The sequence below is a fragment of the Oryx dammah genome, unplaced genomic scaffold (assembly GCF_014754425.2).
Source record: "Oryx dammah isolate SB20612 unplaced genomic scaffold, SCBI_Odam_1.1 HiC_scaffold_19, whole genome shotgun sequence".
NCBI lineage: Eukaryota > Metazoa > Chordata > Mammalia > Artiodactyla > Bovidae > Oryx > Oryx dammah.
The window spans coordinates 49,189,640-49,209,349 of NW_024070203.1; the positions used below are offsets into that span (position 1 = coordinate 49,189,640).

The 19,710-nt window shown below is 39.4% G+C and overlaps 1 protein-coding gene across 1 annotated transcript in view; it reads left to right on the forward strand.

The window, feature by feature from the left end:
- Positions 1 to 19,710, forward strand: part of LY96 (lymphocyte antigen 96) — a 33,078-nt gene that overhangs the window by 7,790 nt on the left and 5,578 nt on the right. The window contains exons 2-3 of the mRNA XM_040262055.1: positions 8,527 to 8,616; positions 13,432 to 13,560. Coding sequence (XP_040117989.1) covers positions 8,527 to 8,616; positions 13,432 to 13,560 — 219 coding nt within the window. The remainder of the gene's footprint in view (positions 1 to 8,526; positions 8,617 to 13,431; positions 13,561 to 19,710) is intronic.

Consider the following 19,710-nt stretch of genomic DNA (forward strand, 5'->3'; position numbering starts at 1 on the left):
CACAACATCTCTCTGGGTCATCCCCGCGTACCAGCCCCAAGCGTGCCATATCCTCCATCGGACATAGACTGGCAATTCGATTCTTACATGATATTATACATGTTTCAATACCATTCTCCCAAGTCATCTCACCCTCTCCCTCTCCCACTGAGTCCAAAAGTCCGCTATACACATCTGTGTCTTTTTTGCTGTCCTGCATACAGGGTCATCATTGCCATCTTTCTAAATTCCATATATATGTGTTAGTATACTGTATTGGTGTTTTTCTTTCTGGCTTACTTCACTCTGTATAATTGGCTCCAGTTTCATCCATCTCATCAGAACTGATTCAAATGTGTTCTTTTTAACAGCTGAGTAATACTCCATTGTGTATATGTACCACAGCTTTCTTATCCATTCATCTGCTGATGGACATCTAGGTTGTTTCCATGTCCTACCATATCTTCTTTATCCATTCCTCTGTCAGTGGTCATTTAGGTTGCTTCCATGTCTTGGCCACTGTAAATAATTAAAGCCAACCATTTTCCACTGTCCACTGCTCACCACTTATGCCTTCCTCATCTCTTTTCTCTGGCCTCTGCAACATCCTCTTAAACCAGCCTCTCTCCATTTTAATTCCTTCCTCCATACAATCAGTTCTCACCATGGAGACCAGAGAGATCTTTTGAAAATGTAAATAAGTTACATAAGACTATTTTGATTGCTTAAAACCCCCAGTGGCTTTTCACTACAGTTAGAATGAAATCCGAACTTTATACCAAGGCCTCTAAGACCCTTCAAGATGGCCCTGCCTACCTGTCTGATTCCTATGATTCCCACCCCCTATTATTTTCCATTTACATTGACCTATATTATTATTACTATCATTATTTGTATTACCAACATAAGCATAAAACTTACACTTTTAAAGTGTACAATTCAATGATATTAAATACATTCACATTGCTTTGCAACTATCACCAATTTTCAGAATTTTTCATCATTTCAAACAGAAACTCTGTACCCGTTAAAAAGTAACTCCCTGTTTCTTCCTCCCCTTAGTCCCTGATAACCTCTACTCTACTTTCTGTCTCTGTGAATTTGCCTATTATATGTATCTCATGAAACATTTGTATATATATGCATGTTTATTTTTGTGGCTTGAACATATCAAAGTCATTGTCACCTCTGAATCTGCATTCCTGATCACAACGGCCACAGAGTTGGTTGCTTCCTGTCACTCACTTAATGGATACTGTAGTTGAGGTATCTCTACCCACTGCCACTCCCCCAACTTCTCTGTCCCTACTCAGTCTTTCTCTCATGGCCCTGTTAGATTTCTTTACTAGAATGTGCACTTATCAATTGTTCATTGTTTCTGTAGTGCCTAGAACAATATTTGGTGCTAAGAAGTGAATAAGCACACATTTATTATTTACAGTGAGCTATGTGCCAGAGGCAAAATGAATAGAGATGTGCTTCCTTCCCTCAAGGCTTGCACTATTTTTACAAAGAAGAATGATGAGTGAGCAAATAACTGTAGTAAACATTTTGAATGACCATTCAAGGATGATCAAGTACTGTGAATGACAGTGTGTTTGTGGCTGTTGGGCTGGGAAGATGTGGAGGAGTCAAGGAAGGTTTAACAGAATTGTTGATATTTGAGTACATATTGAAGGCATGTGAAGGAGTTTACAGACTGATGAGGACAAGGTCATGCCTGTCAGAAGGAACTGTATATTTATGTAATGGAAATCCTGTTAAAGGAGTAAAATGAAGTGCTGTGATAGTTCAGCTCCAACCAATGCTTTTTCTCGTGATCTCCAGTAGTACTTACTGCTGACACTCAAGAGTGGCACTGATTTCATTTCATGTGCTAACTACAGTTGCCTGGAATGTTAAGAAGGATTCTAAGGCAGAGCTCAGGGGAAAAGTGCTACAATGGATTAGCAATGCTGATACATTTGCAGGGGAACCTGGAAGCTCTTATTCTATGCTGGACCTGGTCATTACTTTCTATATTTATTAAACCAAATGTAGAATTTTACCATAAACATGGTGACTTTAAAGTAATGAAACTATTTTACATTAGTTCCCAAACCTTTGCAAATAAATAAATCACTTATTATATGCTGTTATGTGATTTTTTTGAGTCTTACATCTAATTTTTTTAAAATGTATGGTGGTCTTGTCTTTCTAGAAAAATCTTAGGCTTCCTGATGTAAACATTAAGCTTACACTTCTATACTCCACCCTGCCTTGCTGTGGTGCTGGCTCAATAGTGAGCACCTATAGAGGTATTCTGACCATTTGTCTGATTGGATTGACTTGATGGTTTCATCATAATCAGACCAACTTCAGACATTAGGAACCTTAACTGAAAGTGGAGAATTGCCCTTATGACAATTGGTCCTGGTGATTCACTGCTTTTAACTCGTTCCCAGCTTTACTCCAGGGTCTTGATTGGCTTGCTCTGATGGTTTTCTACAAGCTTATCACTGAGAAAGAAGAGACACATTGCACTGTGCTTGGCAATGCACGTGAAAGTGCCCATGTTTAAATACCATGTCAACCTTTTCAATGGTAAGAGAGTGAATAAGTATACTAATTATGCAAACCTTCAAAAATCTAGGTGGAAAAGAAGACAATAAGGCACATAAGTCAATCAGTTAAGAGTTAACCATTATGAACAATTTCTTATTTTGGTAAATATTCTTTTAGGTGTATAATAACATGTTAAAAACAGTAAAAATGGAATCATATTGGGTATATTGTTGGGTAACCAGCAGCTTTAAAAGCTGATAGTATGCCACAAACATCTGTATCATTAAATATCCTAAAAATTTATTTAAATGACTTTGAAAGTGGAAAGTGAAAGTGTTAGTCACTTAGTCTTGTCCGACTCTTTGTGACCCCATGGACTGTAGTCCACAAGGCTCTTCTGTCCATGGAATTCTCCAGTCAAGAATACTGGAGGGGGTGGCCATTTCCTTCTCCAGGGGAACTTCCCAACCCAGGGATCAAACCTGGGTCTTCTGTATTGCAGGTGGGTTTTTTACCATTTGAGTCACCAGAGGTTTAATGACTTTACATTAATTCAATAAATAGATGCACAGTATTTATTCAGTTGGGTTTCTCTGGTAGCTCAACAGTAAAGAAACCGGCTGCCAAAGCATGAGATGTGGGTTAGATCCCTGGATTGGCAAGATCCCCTGGAGAAGGAAATGGTAATCCATCCAGTGGTCTTGCCTGGGAAATCCCATGGACAGAAGAGCCTGGTGGGCTACAGTCCATGGGGTCGCAAAAGAATCGGACATGACTTAGTGACTGAGAATTAATATTTATTCACTCACCTCTGAGCATTTTTTAAAAACTTGAGATATAATTGATATATAACATTATAACAGTTTCACGTATACAATGTGATTTGATATCTGTATATACTGTGACATGAGCACCATGATAAATTTAGTTAGCATCCATCACTTCACATAGTTGGCCTTCCCAGGTGGTGCTAGTAGTAAAGAACCCATCTGCCAATTCAGGAGACATAAGAGACACATGGGTTGGGAAGATCCCCTGGAGGAGGGCATGGCAACCCACTCCAGTATTCTTGTCTGGAGAATCCCCTGGACAGAGGAGCCAGTGGGCTACAGTTCATAGGATCGCAAAGAGTTGGACATGACCGAAGTGACTTAGCACGCACACCTCACATAGGTTACCAAATCTCTTTTCTTATGCTGAAAACTTTTAAGATCTACCTTTTTTTTGAAATTCCATGGCAGTCCAGTATTCAGGACTCAGCACTTTCATTGTGGTGACCCAGGTTCATCCCCTGATTGGGGCACCAAGAATCTGAAAGCCACAAGCATGTTCCTCCCACAAGCCCCCAAAAGATCTATTTTCTTAGTAACCTTTAAATATGCAAAATAGTATTATTAACTATAGTCACCATGCTGTACATTATATCCCCATTACTTACTTATTTTATTACTGAAGTTTGTACCTTTTGACCCCTTCCACTCATTTCTCCCACCTTCCACCCCCTGCTTCTGGCAACCACCAGTCTGTTTTCTGAGTTTGTTTTAGTGTGTTTTCTGTGTTTGTTTGTTTTTCAGATTCCACATAAAAGTGAAGTCATATAGTGTTTGTCTTTCTTTGTCTAATTTAGCATAATGTCCTCAAATTTCATCTATGTAAGATTTGGGGTGTTTTTCTTTGGTCATAATTGTCCCAGGAATGAGCATCTTTCATCAAGTATTTGTCAACATCCATGATTTGGTGAAATGACTGTTAATATAGCTCATTCTGTGAGAATTTTATTGCAGGGAAAGTCAATTCATTGAATGAGAGATGTTAACATTAATTTTTAAGGGTTGCATTTAGGGGCAAATTAAATAAAACTGGTTTAGTCTCTTTCTCCTCCTCCTCGGTGCTTTTATAAGCTTTTCTTGAAATTTCTTATTTAGGAAGATTTGTTTATTAACTCATTCATTCATTCATGTATTCAATCACTTAACATTTACTAGAACTCTACTTGATGTGTATTTTCTATTTTTAACCAGTGGAACATACAAAAAGGAGAGTAGAGAAAAGAAGAGCAATGTAGAAAAGAACAGGTTAAAAAGTATGAAAATGGAACAAGTAATTTTATGAAAATATATTTTGAGTTCACCCATTTCCACACAATTTAAAGTAGTTCACTACCTTCAAACTACATCTTAACAATATAAGGGCTTCCCAGGTGGCTCAGAGGTTAAAGCATCGACCCTGGGTCAGGAAGATCCCCTGGAGAAGGAAATGGCAACCCACTCCAGTACTCTTGCCTGGAGAATCCTGTGGAGGGAGGAGCCTGGTAGGCTACAGTCCATGGGGTCGCAAAGAGTCAGACACGACTGAGTGATTTCACTTTCACTATAAGGGGACTAAAACACTAATCTATTTACATTATAGGGAGATTTTTTTTTTTTTTTTGTATTTGTACAGAATTTTAAATTTTATTTTACTGTGGTAGGAACACTTTACCTGGGATCTACCCTCTTAAATTTTTGAGTGTACATTATTGTTGACCGTGGGCATGAAGTTGTATAGCAGATCTCTAGAGCTTAGTCACTTGCTTGACTGAAACTCTATGCCAGTGATTAGTTACTCCCCATTTCTCCTTCCCCTGGCAACTACTAGCCACTCTCTGATTCTATGAATTTGACTGTTTTAGGTACATGGAATTATGCAGTATGTGTCCTTATGTGACTGGCTTATGTCCTTTAGCATAATGTTCTCGAGGTTCATTCATATTGTAGCATATTGCAAAATTTCCTTTTTTAAAAAAGGTTAAATAGTATCCCATTGTATGTATATACCACATTTTCTTTATGCATACATCTGTTGATGGACATTTAGGTTGTTACCACACCTTGGATATTGTGAATAGTGCTACGATGAATGTAGGAATGCTAATGTCTCTTCAAGATCCTGATTTCAGTTATTTTGGATAAGGACTCACTGGAAAAGACTCTGATGCTGGGAGGGATTGGGAGCAGGAGGAGATGGGGACTACAGAGGATGAGATGGCTGGATGGCATCACCAACTCGATGGACACGAGTTTGGGTTAACTCCGGGAGTTGGTGATGGACAGGGAGGTCTGGCGTGCTGCGATTCATGGGGTTGAAAAGAGTCAGACACGACTGAGTGACTGAACTGAGCTGAACTGACTCAGAAGTAGGTTTGCTGGATCACATGGTAGTAATATTTTTAATTTTTTCTGAGGAATCTCCATATTGTTTTTTATAGTAGTTGTATCCTTTTGCATTCCTACAAGCAATGTGCAAACATTCCAGTTTCTCCACATCCTTTTCAACTTTCGTCATCTTTCTTTTCTTTTATTGATAGTAGCCAATCTGACTACTATCAAAACAAGAAAAGAGGTGCGAGGTGACATCTCTTTCTGGTTTCATGATTTGCATTTTTCTGATGCTTAGTGACAAGCATTTTTTCCTATACCTATTGGTCATTTGCATATTTTCTTTGAAGAAATGTACATTCAAGTCCTTAGCTCATTTTAAAATCAGATGTTAGTTTCAATACAATTGAATTTTTGGAATTCCTTATATATTTTGGAGATCCACACTGTATCAGATATATGGTTTGAAAGTATTTTCTCCCACTCCATAGGGTGTCTTTTTACTCTGTTGATTGTTTCCTTTTCTGTACAGAAGATTTTTGGTTTGATATAGTCCCACTTGTTTATTTATATTTTTGCAGCCTTTGTTTTGGTGTCATATCCATTAAATCATTGTAAAATCCAATGTCATAAAGTTTTTCCCCTGTGTTTTCTTCTAGGGTTTTTATAGTTTTGAATCTTATGTTTAAGTCTTTAATCTCCTTTGAACTGGCTCTTGTTTGTGGTATAAGGTAAAGGTCCAGTTTCATTCTTTTGCATGTTTTCCCAGCACCATTTGTTGAAGAGACTTTCCTTTAAATATTGTGCATTTTTGGCATCCTTGTCAAAGATTTGTTTGCAGAATACATGTGGATTTATTTCTGGGTTCTCTGATAAGTTCCACTGGTCTATATGGCCATATTTTTTTACACTACATACTATTTTGATTACTATAGCTTTGCTATATAGTTTGAAATCAGAAAATGTGATGCTTCCAGATTTGTTCCTCTTTCTCAAATTTATCATCCTTATGGTGCCATACATATGAATTTTAGAGTTGTTTTTTCTATTTCTGTAAAAAAATGTCATTGAGATTTTGATAGAAATGCATTGATTCTGTAGATTGCTTTGCATAAAATGGACATTCTAATAGCATTACTTCTTCTAAGCAAGGAAGTGAAGTGAAAGTTGCTCAGTCATGCCCGACTCTTTGCCACCCCATGGACTGTAGCCTGTCAGCTCCTCTGCCATGGAATTCTCCAGGTCAAAATCCTGGAGTGGGTAGTCATTCCCTTCTCCAGGGGACCTTCCCAACCCAGGGATTGAACCCAGGTCTCCTGCATTGCAGGCAGATTCTTTACCAGCTGAGCCACAAGGGAAGCTCAATGAACATAAGATTTTTTTTAAATTTGTTTGTGCCTTGTTTAATTTCTTTCATCAATGTTTTGTAGTTTTCAACACACAAGTCTTTTACCTTCTTAAGTAAGTTTAATCCTAGATATTTTATAATCTTGGTGATAGTGTAAGTGGGATTGTTCTCCTAATTTCCTTTTTGTATAGTTCATTATTAGTGTATAGAAATGCAACTGATATTTTGTATTTTGATATTGTATCCTGTAACTTTATTGAATTTTTTTATTAGTTCTGACAATTTTTAATGGAGTCTTTAGGGTTTTCTATATATAAAATTTGCCATCTGCAAACAGAAAATTTTACTTTTTCCTTTCTGGTGTGGATGCCTTTTATTTATTGTTCTTATGTAATTCATCTGGCTAGGATTTGCAGTACTGTTGAGAGTGAGTATCCCTGTCTTGCTCCTGATCTTAGAGGAAAAACTTTCAATTTTTCATTGTTGGGTATGATATTAGCTATGAACTTTCCATATATAGCCTTCATTATGTTGAGGCCATTTCCTCTAATTAAAGTTTGTTGGGAGTTTTTATCACGAAAAGGTGTTGAATTTTGTTGTCTATTGAGATGGTCATGTGGTTTTTATTCTTCAATCTATTAATGTGGTATATCATTTAATTGATTTTTGTATGTTGGACTATCCTTTGCATCCCAGGTAAAAATGCCTTTTAGTCATGGTGTGTGATCCTCTTAATGTGCTATTGAATTCAATTTGCTAGTATTTTGTGAGGATTTTTGCATGTAAATTCATCAGGGATATTGGTTTATAATTTTCTTTTCTTGTGGTGTCTTTGTCTGGCTTTACAATGCTAGTCTTATAAAATGAGTTTGGAAGTGTGCCCTCTCCTTCGTTTTTAGGGGGACAGTTTGAGAATTGGTGTTAATTCTGACCTAAATGTTTGGTAGAATTCTCCTGTGGAGACATCTGGCCCTGGACTTTTCTTTGGGGAATTTGCAGTTGCTGATTCAGTCTCCTTACCAGTTCTAAGAGCATTCAGACTTTCTTTATTTAGTCCTCTGGGGATCTCCTTGGAAAATTTGGGGCTCTAAATGCATGAACCATCTCTTCCCTTCTGAGTGAAGTTGAGGGGTAGGGTATCTCTTCCTCATTATGCTAAGCCAGGAGCAGTGTCTCTGATGAGAGATGTCTTGAACCTCACTACTGACTTGGTGAGTCTGGTTTTACATTCTCTGGGATGCAGGAAACTGTTGGTTGGTTTCCGATTTCTCACAAAGGGAAATTGTCTATAAATTGTTGCTGTATTGGTGTGTTTGTAGGGGGAAGGAAGACTTTATCTGCCACCTGGCTGACTTCACTCTTCTGGGGAGGACGATATTTTTAACTACTCTCAATTTTGCTCATTATAAAATTTTAATGGAAAAGGTAGTTTTGGAGGGGGGCACTGATATTCAGAATACTTATTATAAATGACTTAAATTATTTTAATTTTATTGACATTTTCTTTATTTCATTTAGATAACTTGAAATTTCCTATTTCAATACGTTCTGAGCCCTGTATAACATTGAAGGGAAGCCGTGGAATACTCTATCTCTACTACATTCCAAGTAAGTCCAAAATTTTGTTCTTGTAGATCAATTAAAAGGGCACCATAAATATCAGTGATAAATGATGAAGTTCTAAATGTATGTGTATTAGTTTTCTATTGCTATGTAACAAATTATCATAATCGTAATGGCTTAAAACAATACATATTCTTTATCTCACAGTCTTTGTGTGTCGGTAGTCTGGCCATGGCTTAGCTGTGTCAGCTTTAGGTCTCCCCCAAGGCTGCAGTCACGATGTTGGCCAGGGTTTCTTCTGAAGGCTCAACTAGGAAAGAACCCACTTCTAAGCTCAGGTGGTTGTTGACAGTGTTCAGTTTCTGTCTGGCTGTTGGCCAGCTTTCAGTTCCTTGCTCTCTGGGCCTTTGCAACATAGCTTCTTGTGTCCTTGAAATTAACAAGGGGGACAGTTAGCTAACAAGATAGAAGTCACAGTCTTATATAGCCCAATGATGAAAGTGCCACCCTATTATCTTTGCTATTTTCTATTTCTTAGAATCAAGTCACTAGGCTTGCTCACACTCATACAGAGGGATTATATATAATGGCATGGTAAAAATGGAAACAATTTGAAACTTCTAACCATCTACTACCTATATCCTTTGTCAGTTATTAGCTATTCAGCTGATAAGTAAAGTTGGGTTTTCATGAGTCAAAGATTTGTATATGAGTAATCCAGGACTTCTTTTTTCCCTAAAGGTGAACTTAAAAAAAAAAAGTGGTGATAATGATATGAAAAGAAGCAATGCTTTTTGCTTCATTTTGTGTTATTTCTTCTTTTTCCTCTTTATGATTTTATTTGCTATCATCTTAGTAAAAGTTAATTAGATGATGGTGATAGCATTGGGCTGGATCTAAGGCTCCATGAAAATTCATAAAACTTTCTTCCTGGGACTTCTCTGGTGGTCCAGAGGTTAACAATCTGCCTGCCAATGCAGGAGACATGGGTGCGATCTCTGGTTGGTCAGACAAGATCCCACAAGCCACAGTGAAACTAAGTCTGTGCACCACAACTACTGAATCTGTGCTCTAGAGCTTGTGAACCCGTATGCCTCTAGGGCCCATACTCTGCCACAAGAGAAGCCACTGCAATGAGAAGCCCCTGCTTGCCACAACTAGAGGAAGATCACATGCAGCAGTGAAGACACAGCATAGCCAAAAAAATCCCCCCAAACCAACTTTCATCCTTTCCTACCAGTCAGTTGTGGCCTGTAAAGATCCCAGGAAACTTCAGTTATAATCATCGTCATTGTCATTATTGTTTTTCATCATCACCATTATCATTTACATCCTAGCTTATATTTGGAGTTTATACTTTTAAAAAGTGCTTTTATATAAATAAGCTTAAGAAACATTTATTACTGAGTTTAGTTCTCCAGCTTATAGGAAAAAGAGTAGTTGAGAATCCAGAAATGATAGACAATAAACTTATGTTTTAATTTTCCTGCATCTAATCATTTAACCTGTATCCTGACACTTTGTTTCTGCATTAATTTATTCATTTAAAAATACTGAGTAATTGTGTAGTTTATTTCAAATATTATGGTATGTACTGTAAATTCATTGGTAAATAAGACATTCTCTTGACCTTCAAGAATCTCTCAGTGCAATAGGAGAGACAGAGCTGTAGATAATATATTACCATAAATGAAATGATAGCAATAAGGCTTAGTGGTAGCACAGAGGAAAGAATAATGAACTGTTTGCTCTACTTTCTTAGCCAAGGGTGAAAGCAATAATCTAAACTTATTTTTTTACTGAAGTATAGTTGATTTACAATATTATAGTAATTTCAGATGTACAACATAGTGTTTCAGTACTTTTATAGATTATAATTCATTTAAAGTTATTACAGAGTAATAGCTATATTTCCCTGTGCTGTGTGGTATATCCTTGTTGCTTATTTTACACATAGTAGCATGTATCCCTTAATCCCCTAACATAATGTAAATGTTTGCCCAATGAAAGCCCTACAATTTCTTCCTCTTTTTCTCAGGTTTTGTTTTCTGGTCTGTGTGGTGTGCTCTACCCCACACACCACAAATACCTTTGTGGTATTTGTGTGTGTTTGCAGAAGTGATTATTTACATAATGAATGACCTCATTTTCAAGTAAACCCATTGCCCTTAGACACAGGAAGCAGACCTTCCAGATCCAAGTAATAATAATACAACACAGTTTTACTTAGGGTTCTCTGAAACTCAGATACCAAGAAAGAATTAGACATACAAGGGATTTTTTGCAGGGTGTGGGGGTCGGGGAGGGAAATTCTTATGAACAGTAAAGGAAAGAGGAAGCCAGAGCAGGCAAGGAGAAGATTCAGATTGAGGTATTGGATTGGCCTAATAGTTTTGAAATGAGAGAGAAGAAAGGAGAATTTGGTAAGATGATCATCAGATTAAAATGAATCCCTGAGACACCCTCAGCAAGGTAAGTGGGGAGCCTTCTGTGTGTCACACGTGTCCCATGACAGGCAGGAGTGGACTGGTTCTAGTGTTACCGTCGTTACAGGAGCAGACTGTGAGCATCTGGTCTCTGAAAGTGCAGTAGCTGGAGGCTCTCTGCCTGCTGCCCTCCTCCTCATAGATTCTTTGGAAGGGAGTTTTGAGCAGTACACCTCCAAGGCCACCACAAATACTTTAATCATTTAGTAGATATGACATTTATGTGACATTATATTAATTTAGTAATTAAAGTATTATTTGGTCATATTTTTTATAATGCTTTCCTTTTATGACTCAGGTTTCCCTAGAATATACTAGAACATCTGTGTGAAATTGTGGGCCATATTAATAGAAATCAACCGTATTTTTGTGGCCCTATCTCTGCTTAAATTCAGTAAGAGCTATAACCGTAATCTTGAACCAAAAAGAGGTTAGGAATGGAAATCATTTATTTTAAGACTTCATAGCCTTGCTAATAGAATTGTGTGTCACTATTAACTAATTGACAAATACAGCTGGATCATACACCTTCCTCAAAGTTATTTCCAGAAGTTCCCAAAGTTGTCATAGGTGAGCTCAAAAACAGTCCTCTTTACCGAAGGCCCAAGAGCCACCATGTCCCAGTCTCTCACTCCAATACCCATATTGATATCCCTGACCTGCTGAGGCACGCAAGTGATACTTCACTTCAGCCATTGTTCACAGTGACCACAGTGAACTCTAACAGGACCACAGTGATGTCTAAGGGCAAGAAGCTTCTCAAGATGTAAAGTATTGAGATGTCAAAGCAACACTTTCTTTCTTGGAACAACTGAAGCCTAGAATCAGTGTGTTCCACACAGAAATGGAAGAAGGTTCTTTGTTCTGCATCGTCATTGGATGCCATGCTACCATGTGCCTTTTTCTCAAGACATCCCCCATGAAAACAGGTCTTCAACTTCCATACACATTCCTGCTTTGAGAGAGGTTCAGGTCCAAGTCCATCGAGTGGACCATGAGGGCCGCTATTTGAAACAGACTGTATGATGTTCTCCTTCTCTACATTTAACCCTGAAAGTAGAGAAATGGAGACAAACAAGGAAGTTTGCTGGTACTGTAGGCTCAGAGTAATGAGGAACTGCAGTAAGATGGTGGTCCTGGGTTGGGAAGATCCCCTGGAGAAGGAAATGGCAATCCACTCCAGCACTCTTGCCTGGAAAATCCCATGGACGGAAGAGCCTGATAGGCTACAGTCCATGGGGTCGCAAAGAGTCGGACACAACTGAGCGATAATTAATTAATTAATTAATGGGGATGAAAGGAGGCCAGTAGAATTTACCAGGGAGGCCAGTAGAATTTACCAGGATTAAGAATTCTAGTGCTGATTTGGTAATGAAGATGAGGAAATCAATTTGAGATCTATTGGGGGTGGTAATAAGTGACATTTGAGTAGAGATACTGAAGGAGGACAGAGGACAGGTGCTCAAAAGAAAAGTTGAAACCAAACACTATGATTTAGAAGTTATTACCCTTTGTGGTATTTAAAGCTGGGGAGAGTGTGCAGTGTGAAATTAAGAAGCACTGAAGTTAGAACCCTAAGAAAAATGAGTCAATGGCAGCACCAACACCAAAGGAAGAACAGTGTTTTGAGAAAGGAGGTGACAGTTCTGTTAAGCATAGTCAAGTTCAAGGTAAAGATAGAAAATTTTTTTGTTTTTACTGTGGCTGCAGTGAGTCATGGTGACCTTATTAGGAAAATATTTTCCACAAAGGAGTGGTTACGATACTTGTTTTCATTATAAAAGAGATTGTATATCTTGTCCAGTTGGGCCAACTGAATAACTTAGAAGAGATGAGCCAAATGCATTTCTTCCTGGAATTTTCCATGTTCATTGGTAATAAGGAGAGTCATAAGGAAATAATAAAAAGTTGATCTATTTAAGTTGTAATCAACGGGTTCAATTTTATCCTCCAAGAAATCTTTCATCAAAACTACTAAAACGTGGGCATGAGTTGATTATGATTATTGTTACTTCCTCTCCCTTCCCTTTCTTTTGAATCTCCTAGTGGAACTGTGACAACAATTGGAAATTTTGTGTTTTCAGTTTGATAGTTTTCTCAAAAGTATAGATTCTTCTTTGTTTGGCATAGCACAGATAATTCTCACTGTGGAACATTGTATTTGATTACAGTCGACTAGTGGGCCTCTCAGGACTCCAGTTTTCTCACCTACAAAGCAGGATAATGATATCTATATTACAGGTAGTTATGATGATTAAGTGAAATAATGTAGGGAAAGCACAAAGCATATTTTAAGTATACAGTCTATGTTGGTTATTAAACATTTATAAAAAATACCGTTTTTGAAGGGCTAATGAATTTTTTTCTCTTTAAGGAAGAGATATAAAGAGCTTGTACTTCAATATCTATCTATCTACTAAGTACATGAATTTCCCATTGCGCAAAGAAGTTATTTGCCGAGGATATGATGATGATTTTTCCTTTTGCAGAGCTCTGAAGGGAGGTAAGCATTCAATTCACATTACTCTCAGAATAGAATATAATGTCTTATGAGAGTGCTGTGAAAATTAAATACTTTAAAAACGTCAAGTTCCTTTTCTAATAATAATTCTTCATTTCCACCCAATTTTTTTCTTTTAACAGCTTAAACAACATTTTACAATTATGTTATTGGATTATTATTAAGATGCCACTTATTTGGGTGTGTTTGAAGAGATATTGAAATTTTTACCTTGTTTAGATTAACGTTGTACGTTTACCCTTTGTTATGGCTCTTGTTTTCTAAACATTGCATTTCTTATTTTTCATAAAAACACAGTAGCTTTTTCTATGCAGTTACATTGATTCCTTCAATGTCTTTTTTCCCTCTTTTTCACCTGGAGTTATTCACAGAATCATAAAATTTCAAAGTTTAGGACCTTAAAGATCACTTATTGCAAACCTATGAATTTTTCCATAATAATTTTTAAGGTAGTATTTTAAATAGTTAAAAAATTCTATATATTATATTTTCACATTACTAAAAATTGGAAAGCATAAACAATTAGAAAAGTCTACCCCAGGTTAGGAAACTAAGATCCCACAACACAGCAGCATGCCCCCTTCCCCAAACAAAATGTTTTTAAGTGAATTAATCTCTTGCTACACAAATGAAGCTTTAAGATATGTCTCCCAACCAACCATCTCTCCTCGTCTCTAACTTGTCTGCCACCCCCAACCCACATACAGATTGTGAAACTGGCATTGTTATGAGTCTGGGTTCAGAGTTATAAAGACCTGAGCCAGTGTCCCAGCTTTTCCGCTGACCAGCAATGTGGCCTTGGGTGTTAGTTAACTTCTCTCAACCTCACTTTCCTCCTCTGAGAAATGGGGACAAGGAAACCTATTTTATGTGGCTTTAAGGATAAAATTAGAGAATCTGTGTTTAAAAAAATTTTTAGTAGCGTGCTCAGTGTGAGAATTCAAGAATTATGGTGATTAAGTATGCATTTTTGTTCCTGACTTTATAGTCCTGTCATTTTTATAAGGGAGGAAACCAGTGTCTACAGTGGTTTAGCAATGTGCCCTTGGTCTTTTGGAGATCTGGTAATAGAGTAGCCTCTAAGAACTGCTCTTCCTCTGGACCATACTTTCTTTCTCTTTGAAAGAAATCCCTGGGAATTCTCTGGTGGTTCTGTGGTCAGTGCTCTGCATTTCTACTGCAGGTATTGTGCGTTTGATAGCTGATCAAGGAACCAAGTTTCCACAAGCTGCATGACATGGCCAAAACCCACCCCCCAAAAAACACCAAAAAAGCAACAATGACAACAAAAAAGTGAAAGATATTCTCTTGGCAGATTACTGTTTAAAAAGTGTCCTTTTCTCTCATACAACAGTTTTATAATTACTTAATCTCTGTGGGATTATGTTGACACTTACATGAATTTTCAAAGTCTCACTTTTTTATGATTGAAGATGTATCAGACTCAACCCAGACTGCCTGCTTCTTCCCACTTCCCCTCCCTTCCTTCCACAAACATCTGCTGAACTTAATCTGAGCAAATCATGATTTCGGTTGTGGTGATTCAAAGTCCATCCGTAGGTTCTCTTTCTTCAGGTCACCTTGTTCTGGGAAAGATAGTCATGGTAACAAATGTTACAATGAAATGTCATAAATGCTAATAGATTATATGCTCTTAGTTTTAATTGCATAGTTATCAACTTACTGGGACAGGAGAACTCATGAGGCTTCAGAGACTATTTTATGAGAGTCTTAAATCTAAGAACCCTAGAGAGTAAGGAAAAAGGACATTCCCTGAGATGAAACAGCATATGCAAACTTGTCTAGCCAGGAAAGAATATAGTTTATTTGGAGAGTAGCTTTTTCAAAAAAGTTTTCATTTAATTATTTGGCTGCACTGGGTCTTAGTGCAACTTCCCTGACCAGGGATCAACTTCCCTGACCAGGGATCAAACCCAGGGCCCCTGAATTGGAGTCTTAGCCATTGGACCACCAGGGAAGTCCCTGGAGAGTAGCTTTTTTGTAGCTCTAGCAGAATGTATTTGTGGGAAATTGGAGATGAGCCTAGAAAAGGGGCCAGGGTAGTGTAAATCATGGGTTAAATACCTGCCTGAATCTTGTTGTTAGTGGGTAGGGGTGACCCAACAAGGTTTCCATTTTTGCAGATAACTAGTGTCCCTGTTGAAGTGTTATCCACGATAAGAGGCTAGGCAGGAAATTCAGGCAGATCTTCATTGGGGCCCCTGCTTGCAGCCAGGGGAAGTGAAAATAAGTAACAAATTCCTTTGCTCACTCTTTGAGGAGGAACCAGCTGGTTCCTTATATGGACTGAGAGTAGGAAGAGCCCCTGGAGAAAGAAATGGTTACCCACTCCAGTATTCTTGCTTGGAGAATTCCATGGACAAGAGGAGCCTGTGGGGGTGGGGGTGGCTACAGTCCATTGGGTAGCAAAGAGGTGGACATGACTGAGCACCTAACCCACCGGGATAGGACAGAGGAGTTACTTAGGTAGTTTGCCTACTCCTTTGGTGGTGTTGAGTGCAGGGGACAAAAGTGCAATACCCTGTTTTTGCTCCTGGCTCTTCACAAATGGCAGTTGGGTTTTTTGGCCTTTTTGTATCCTATTGTGCATAATTTGCCCCAACTGTGCATGCTTGCAATTATTTTTAGTCCCTTATAGTTTCTTTCTGTTTTGTTGCTAGAGGAGACATTTGTCCAGGTGTAGGTACTATAGCAAAGGTTCCCAGGTCCCAGCCTGTCTCAGAAGGAGGTGGGTTTTGGCTGAGGTAAGAAACTTGGATGGAAGGAAATGCAGCTGGGAGGCTGTGTCAGGGACCATGAGGGAGGCCCTGGGAGTAAAGAGAAGGAGACCAAAGAGAGTATTTTGGGAGACAGGAGTGGTGGGACTGCTGACTGATTTGATGTGGCAGGTAAACATCAAATAAACCAAGAACTGCTCCAGGGTGTTGATTGGATGGATAGACGTGCCATGATTGGAAATGATGTGTGTAAAAGGAAGGGACAGATTTTTAAAGAGAGAGATAGTGGGTTCTGGTTTGGCATGTTGGGATCAAGGTAATTTGGGAACATTCAGATAAAGAAACTCACTTGGCAGCTAAGTACATGGGCTTAGAGGTCAGGACATTCTGATTTAAGAAGCATTGATGCTATCAACAGACCTTTGAAATTTCGCAAATCAAATGAGTAAGGAACATACTCAACGACTTGTTGTTGTTACAAAGGTCATACATTTTTAGGATGTGATACTTGGAAAATATGCGCAAGTGAATAAACTGTGGAAAATTCCTAAAGAGATGGGAATACCAGACCACCTGACCTGCCTCTTGAGAAATCTGTATGCAGGTCAGGAAGCAACAGTCAGAACTGGACATGGAATGACAGACTGGTTCCAAACAGGAAAAGGAGTACGTGAAGTCTGTATATTGTCACCCTGCTTATTTAACTTATATACAGAGTACGTCAAGAAAATGCTGGGCTGGAGGAAGCACAGGCTGGAATCAAGATTGCTGGGAGAAATATCAATTACCTCAGATATGCAGATGATACCACCCTTATGGCAGAAAGCGAAGAGGAACTCAAAAGCCTCTTGATGAAAGTGAAAGAGGAGAGTGAAAAGGTTGGCTTAAAGCTCAACATTCAGAAAACTAAAATCATGGCATCCGGTCCCATCACTTCATGGGAAATAGATGGGGAAACAGTGGAAACAGTGGCTGACTTTATTTTTCTGGGCTCCAACATCACTGCAGACAGTGATTGCAGCCATGAAATTAAAAGACGCTTACTCCTTGGAAGGAAAGTTATGACCAGCCTAGACAGCATATTAAAAAGCAGAGACATTACTTTGCCAACAAAGGTCCGTCTAGTCAAGGCTATGATTTTTCCAGTGGTCATGTATGGATGTGAGAGCTGGACTGTGAAGAAAGCTGAGTGCCGAAGAATTGATGCTTTTGAACTGTGGTGTTGGAGAAGACTCTTGCTAGTCCCTTGGACTAAGAGGAGTTCCAACCAGTCCATCCTAAAGGAGATCAGTCCTGGGTGTTCATTGGAAGGATTGATGTTAAAGCTGAAACCCCAATACTTTGGCCACCTGATGCAAAGAGCTGACACATTTGAAAAGACCCTGATGCTGGCAAAGATTGAGGGCAGGAGAGAAGGGGATGACAGAGGATGAGATGGCTGGATGGCATCACTGACTCAATGGACGTGGGTTTGTATGGACTCCACGAGTTTGTGATGGTCAGGGAGGCTTGGTGTGCTGCGTGCGGTTCATGGGGTCGCAAAGAGTCGGACACGACTGAATGACTGAACTGAACTGAACTGGAGATAAAAATTACACATAATCTTTCCACTTCTTACACATAAACACACACACACATATCTTCATTTCTTTAAAAAACACATTTTTGAATAAATAAATGGATATTTCAAAGGCATTTTAAATTTAATGTCTGTTAGCCCTGTTTTCAGGATTTCGCTAGGGTTTCTGTAACAAAGTACCAAGAATTGGATGGCTTAGAACAACAGATTATGGTCTAACAGCTCTGGAAGCTAGAAGTCAGAGACCAGGGTGTTGGCAGGATTGTGCTTCCCCTGAAGCCTCTTGATTAGGAAGTATCTGCTCCAGGCCTCCCTCCTAGCTCAGGGGGCCTGAGGAGATTCTTGCCTTGTAGATGACCATCTTTCTCCTGTATCTCCTTGTGTGGTCTTCCCTCTATACATGTTGGTCTGCATGTCCAAATTACCCCTTTTTATAAGGACACTGCTGCTGCTGCTGCTAAGTCACTTCAGTCTTGTCCGACTCTGTGCGACCCCAGAGACGGCAGCCCACCAGGCTCCCCTGTCCCTGGGATTCTCCAGGCAAGAACACTGGAGTGGGTTGCCATTTCCTTCTCCAATGCATGAAAGTGAAAAGTGAAAGTGAAGTTGCTCAGTCATATCTGACTCTTTGTGACCCCATGGACTGCAGCCTACCAGGCTCCTCCAGCCATGGGATTTTCCAGGCAAGAGTAATGGAGTGGGCTGCCATTGCCTTCTCCGTATAAGGACACACCCATATTCAATTAGGACCCACCTTAATTACCTCATCTTAACTTGACCATCGGCAAAAATCCTATTTCCAAATAAGTCTGTGTTCAAGGTACTGGGGGTTTAGACTTGAATATCTGTTGGGGGGACACTTTGCAACCCATAACACCGTCTGAGGCTTGGGTCCTATGTGCTGCATAGTTGCAGGGAAACCGGGACTGGACCACCAGTGAGCTAGGTGGATACCTTTTGGGAAGAGCAGAGAAGAGTCTAAGCTGAGGTTCTGTCTTCCTTTTCTCTGACTCTGCCTTGTTTCTGTCTTGACTTCTTCAAGAGGCTTCACATTACCTACCTATAAGAGGAGAATGGGAGATATGTCTTTCTTGGAAAGAAAAACAGTTGAAAAAGAGGGCTGCCCCACAGAAGAGGTTAGAGCTCCTTCTCCTCACCTGACCTGGTAGACATTCAGGCAAATTTCCCAAATAGAAATTTGGGAGTTACTTTTTTTTGGGCTGCACCATGCAGCATGCAGATTCTTAGTTCCCTGACCAGGGATCAAACCCATGCCCCTTGCAGTGGAAGCACGGGTTCTTAACCATCAGAAAAGTCCCTTAGGAGCTACTCTTGATTTCTTCCTCAAACTGTAGTCCCATCCATCACTCTCTCTTACAAAGTTGGCAGTGTTCACTTTACAACCAGGGCCGTATACTCAGGAGGTCTTCACATTTGGGCTTTACTATTCTGGGATCGCAGTCTTGAGATTCTTAGTCATTTTATCTTTGAGTGTGTGTTTTGTATACAAAGTGTGATGGGACAGTGGTATATGTGCCCACCCAGCCAGGACAGGTTCTTGGTTTCCTGCTGTTCACTGCCCTGTTAGCACCCTGGTCCCTTCCTGGCATCCCCCATCTTGTCCCACCTGGTGGCACCTGTTACCCTCTACCCCTGGTAGAGGCCTGGAGCTGGGAGGGTCAGGGTCAGGCACAGTGTCCTGCAGTGTCTGGGGTGAGGTATGGCAGTGACCATCCCACCTGGACTGGCCGCACCGTGGCACTGTTTAGTGGGTGACTAGATGAGGACCAGACGGTCTCCCCTACAGCAGGTAAC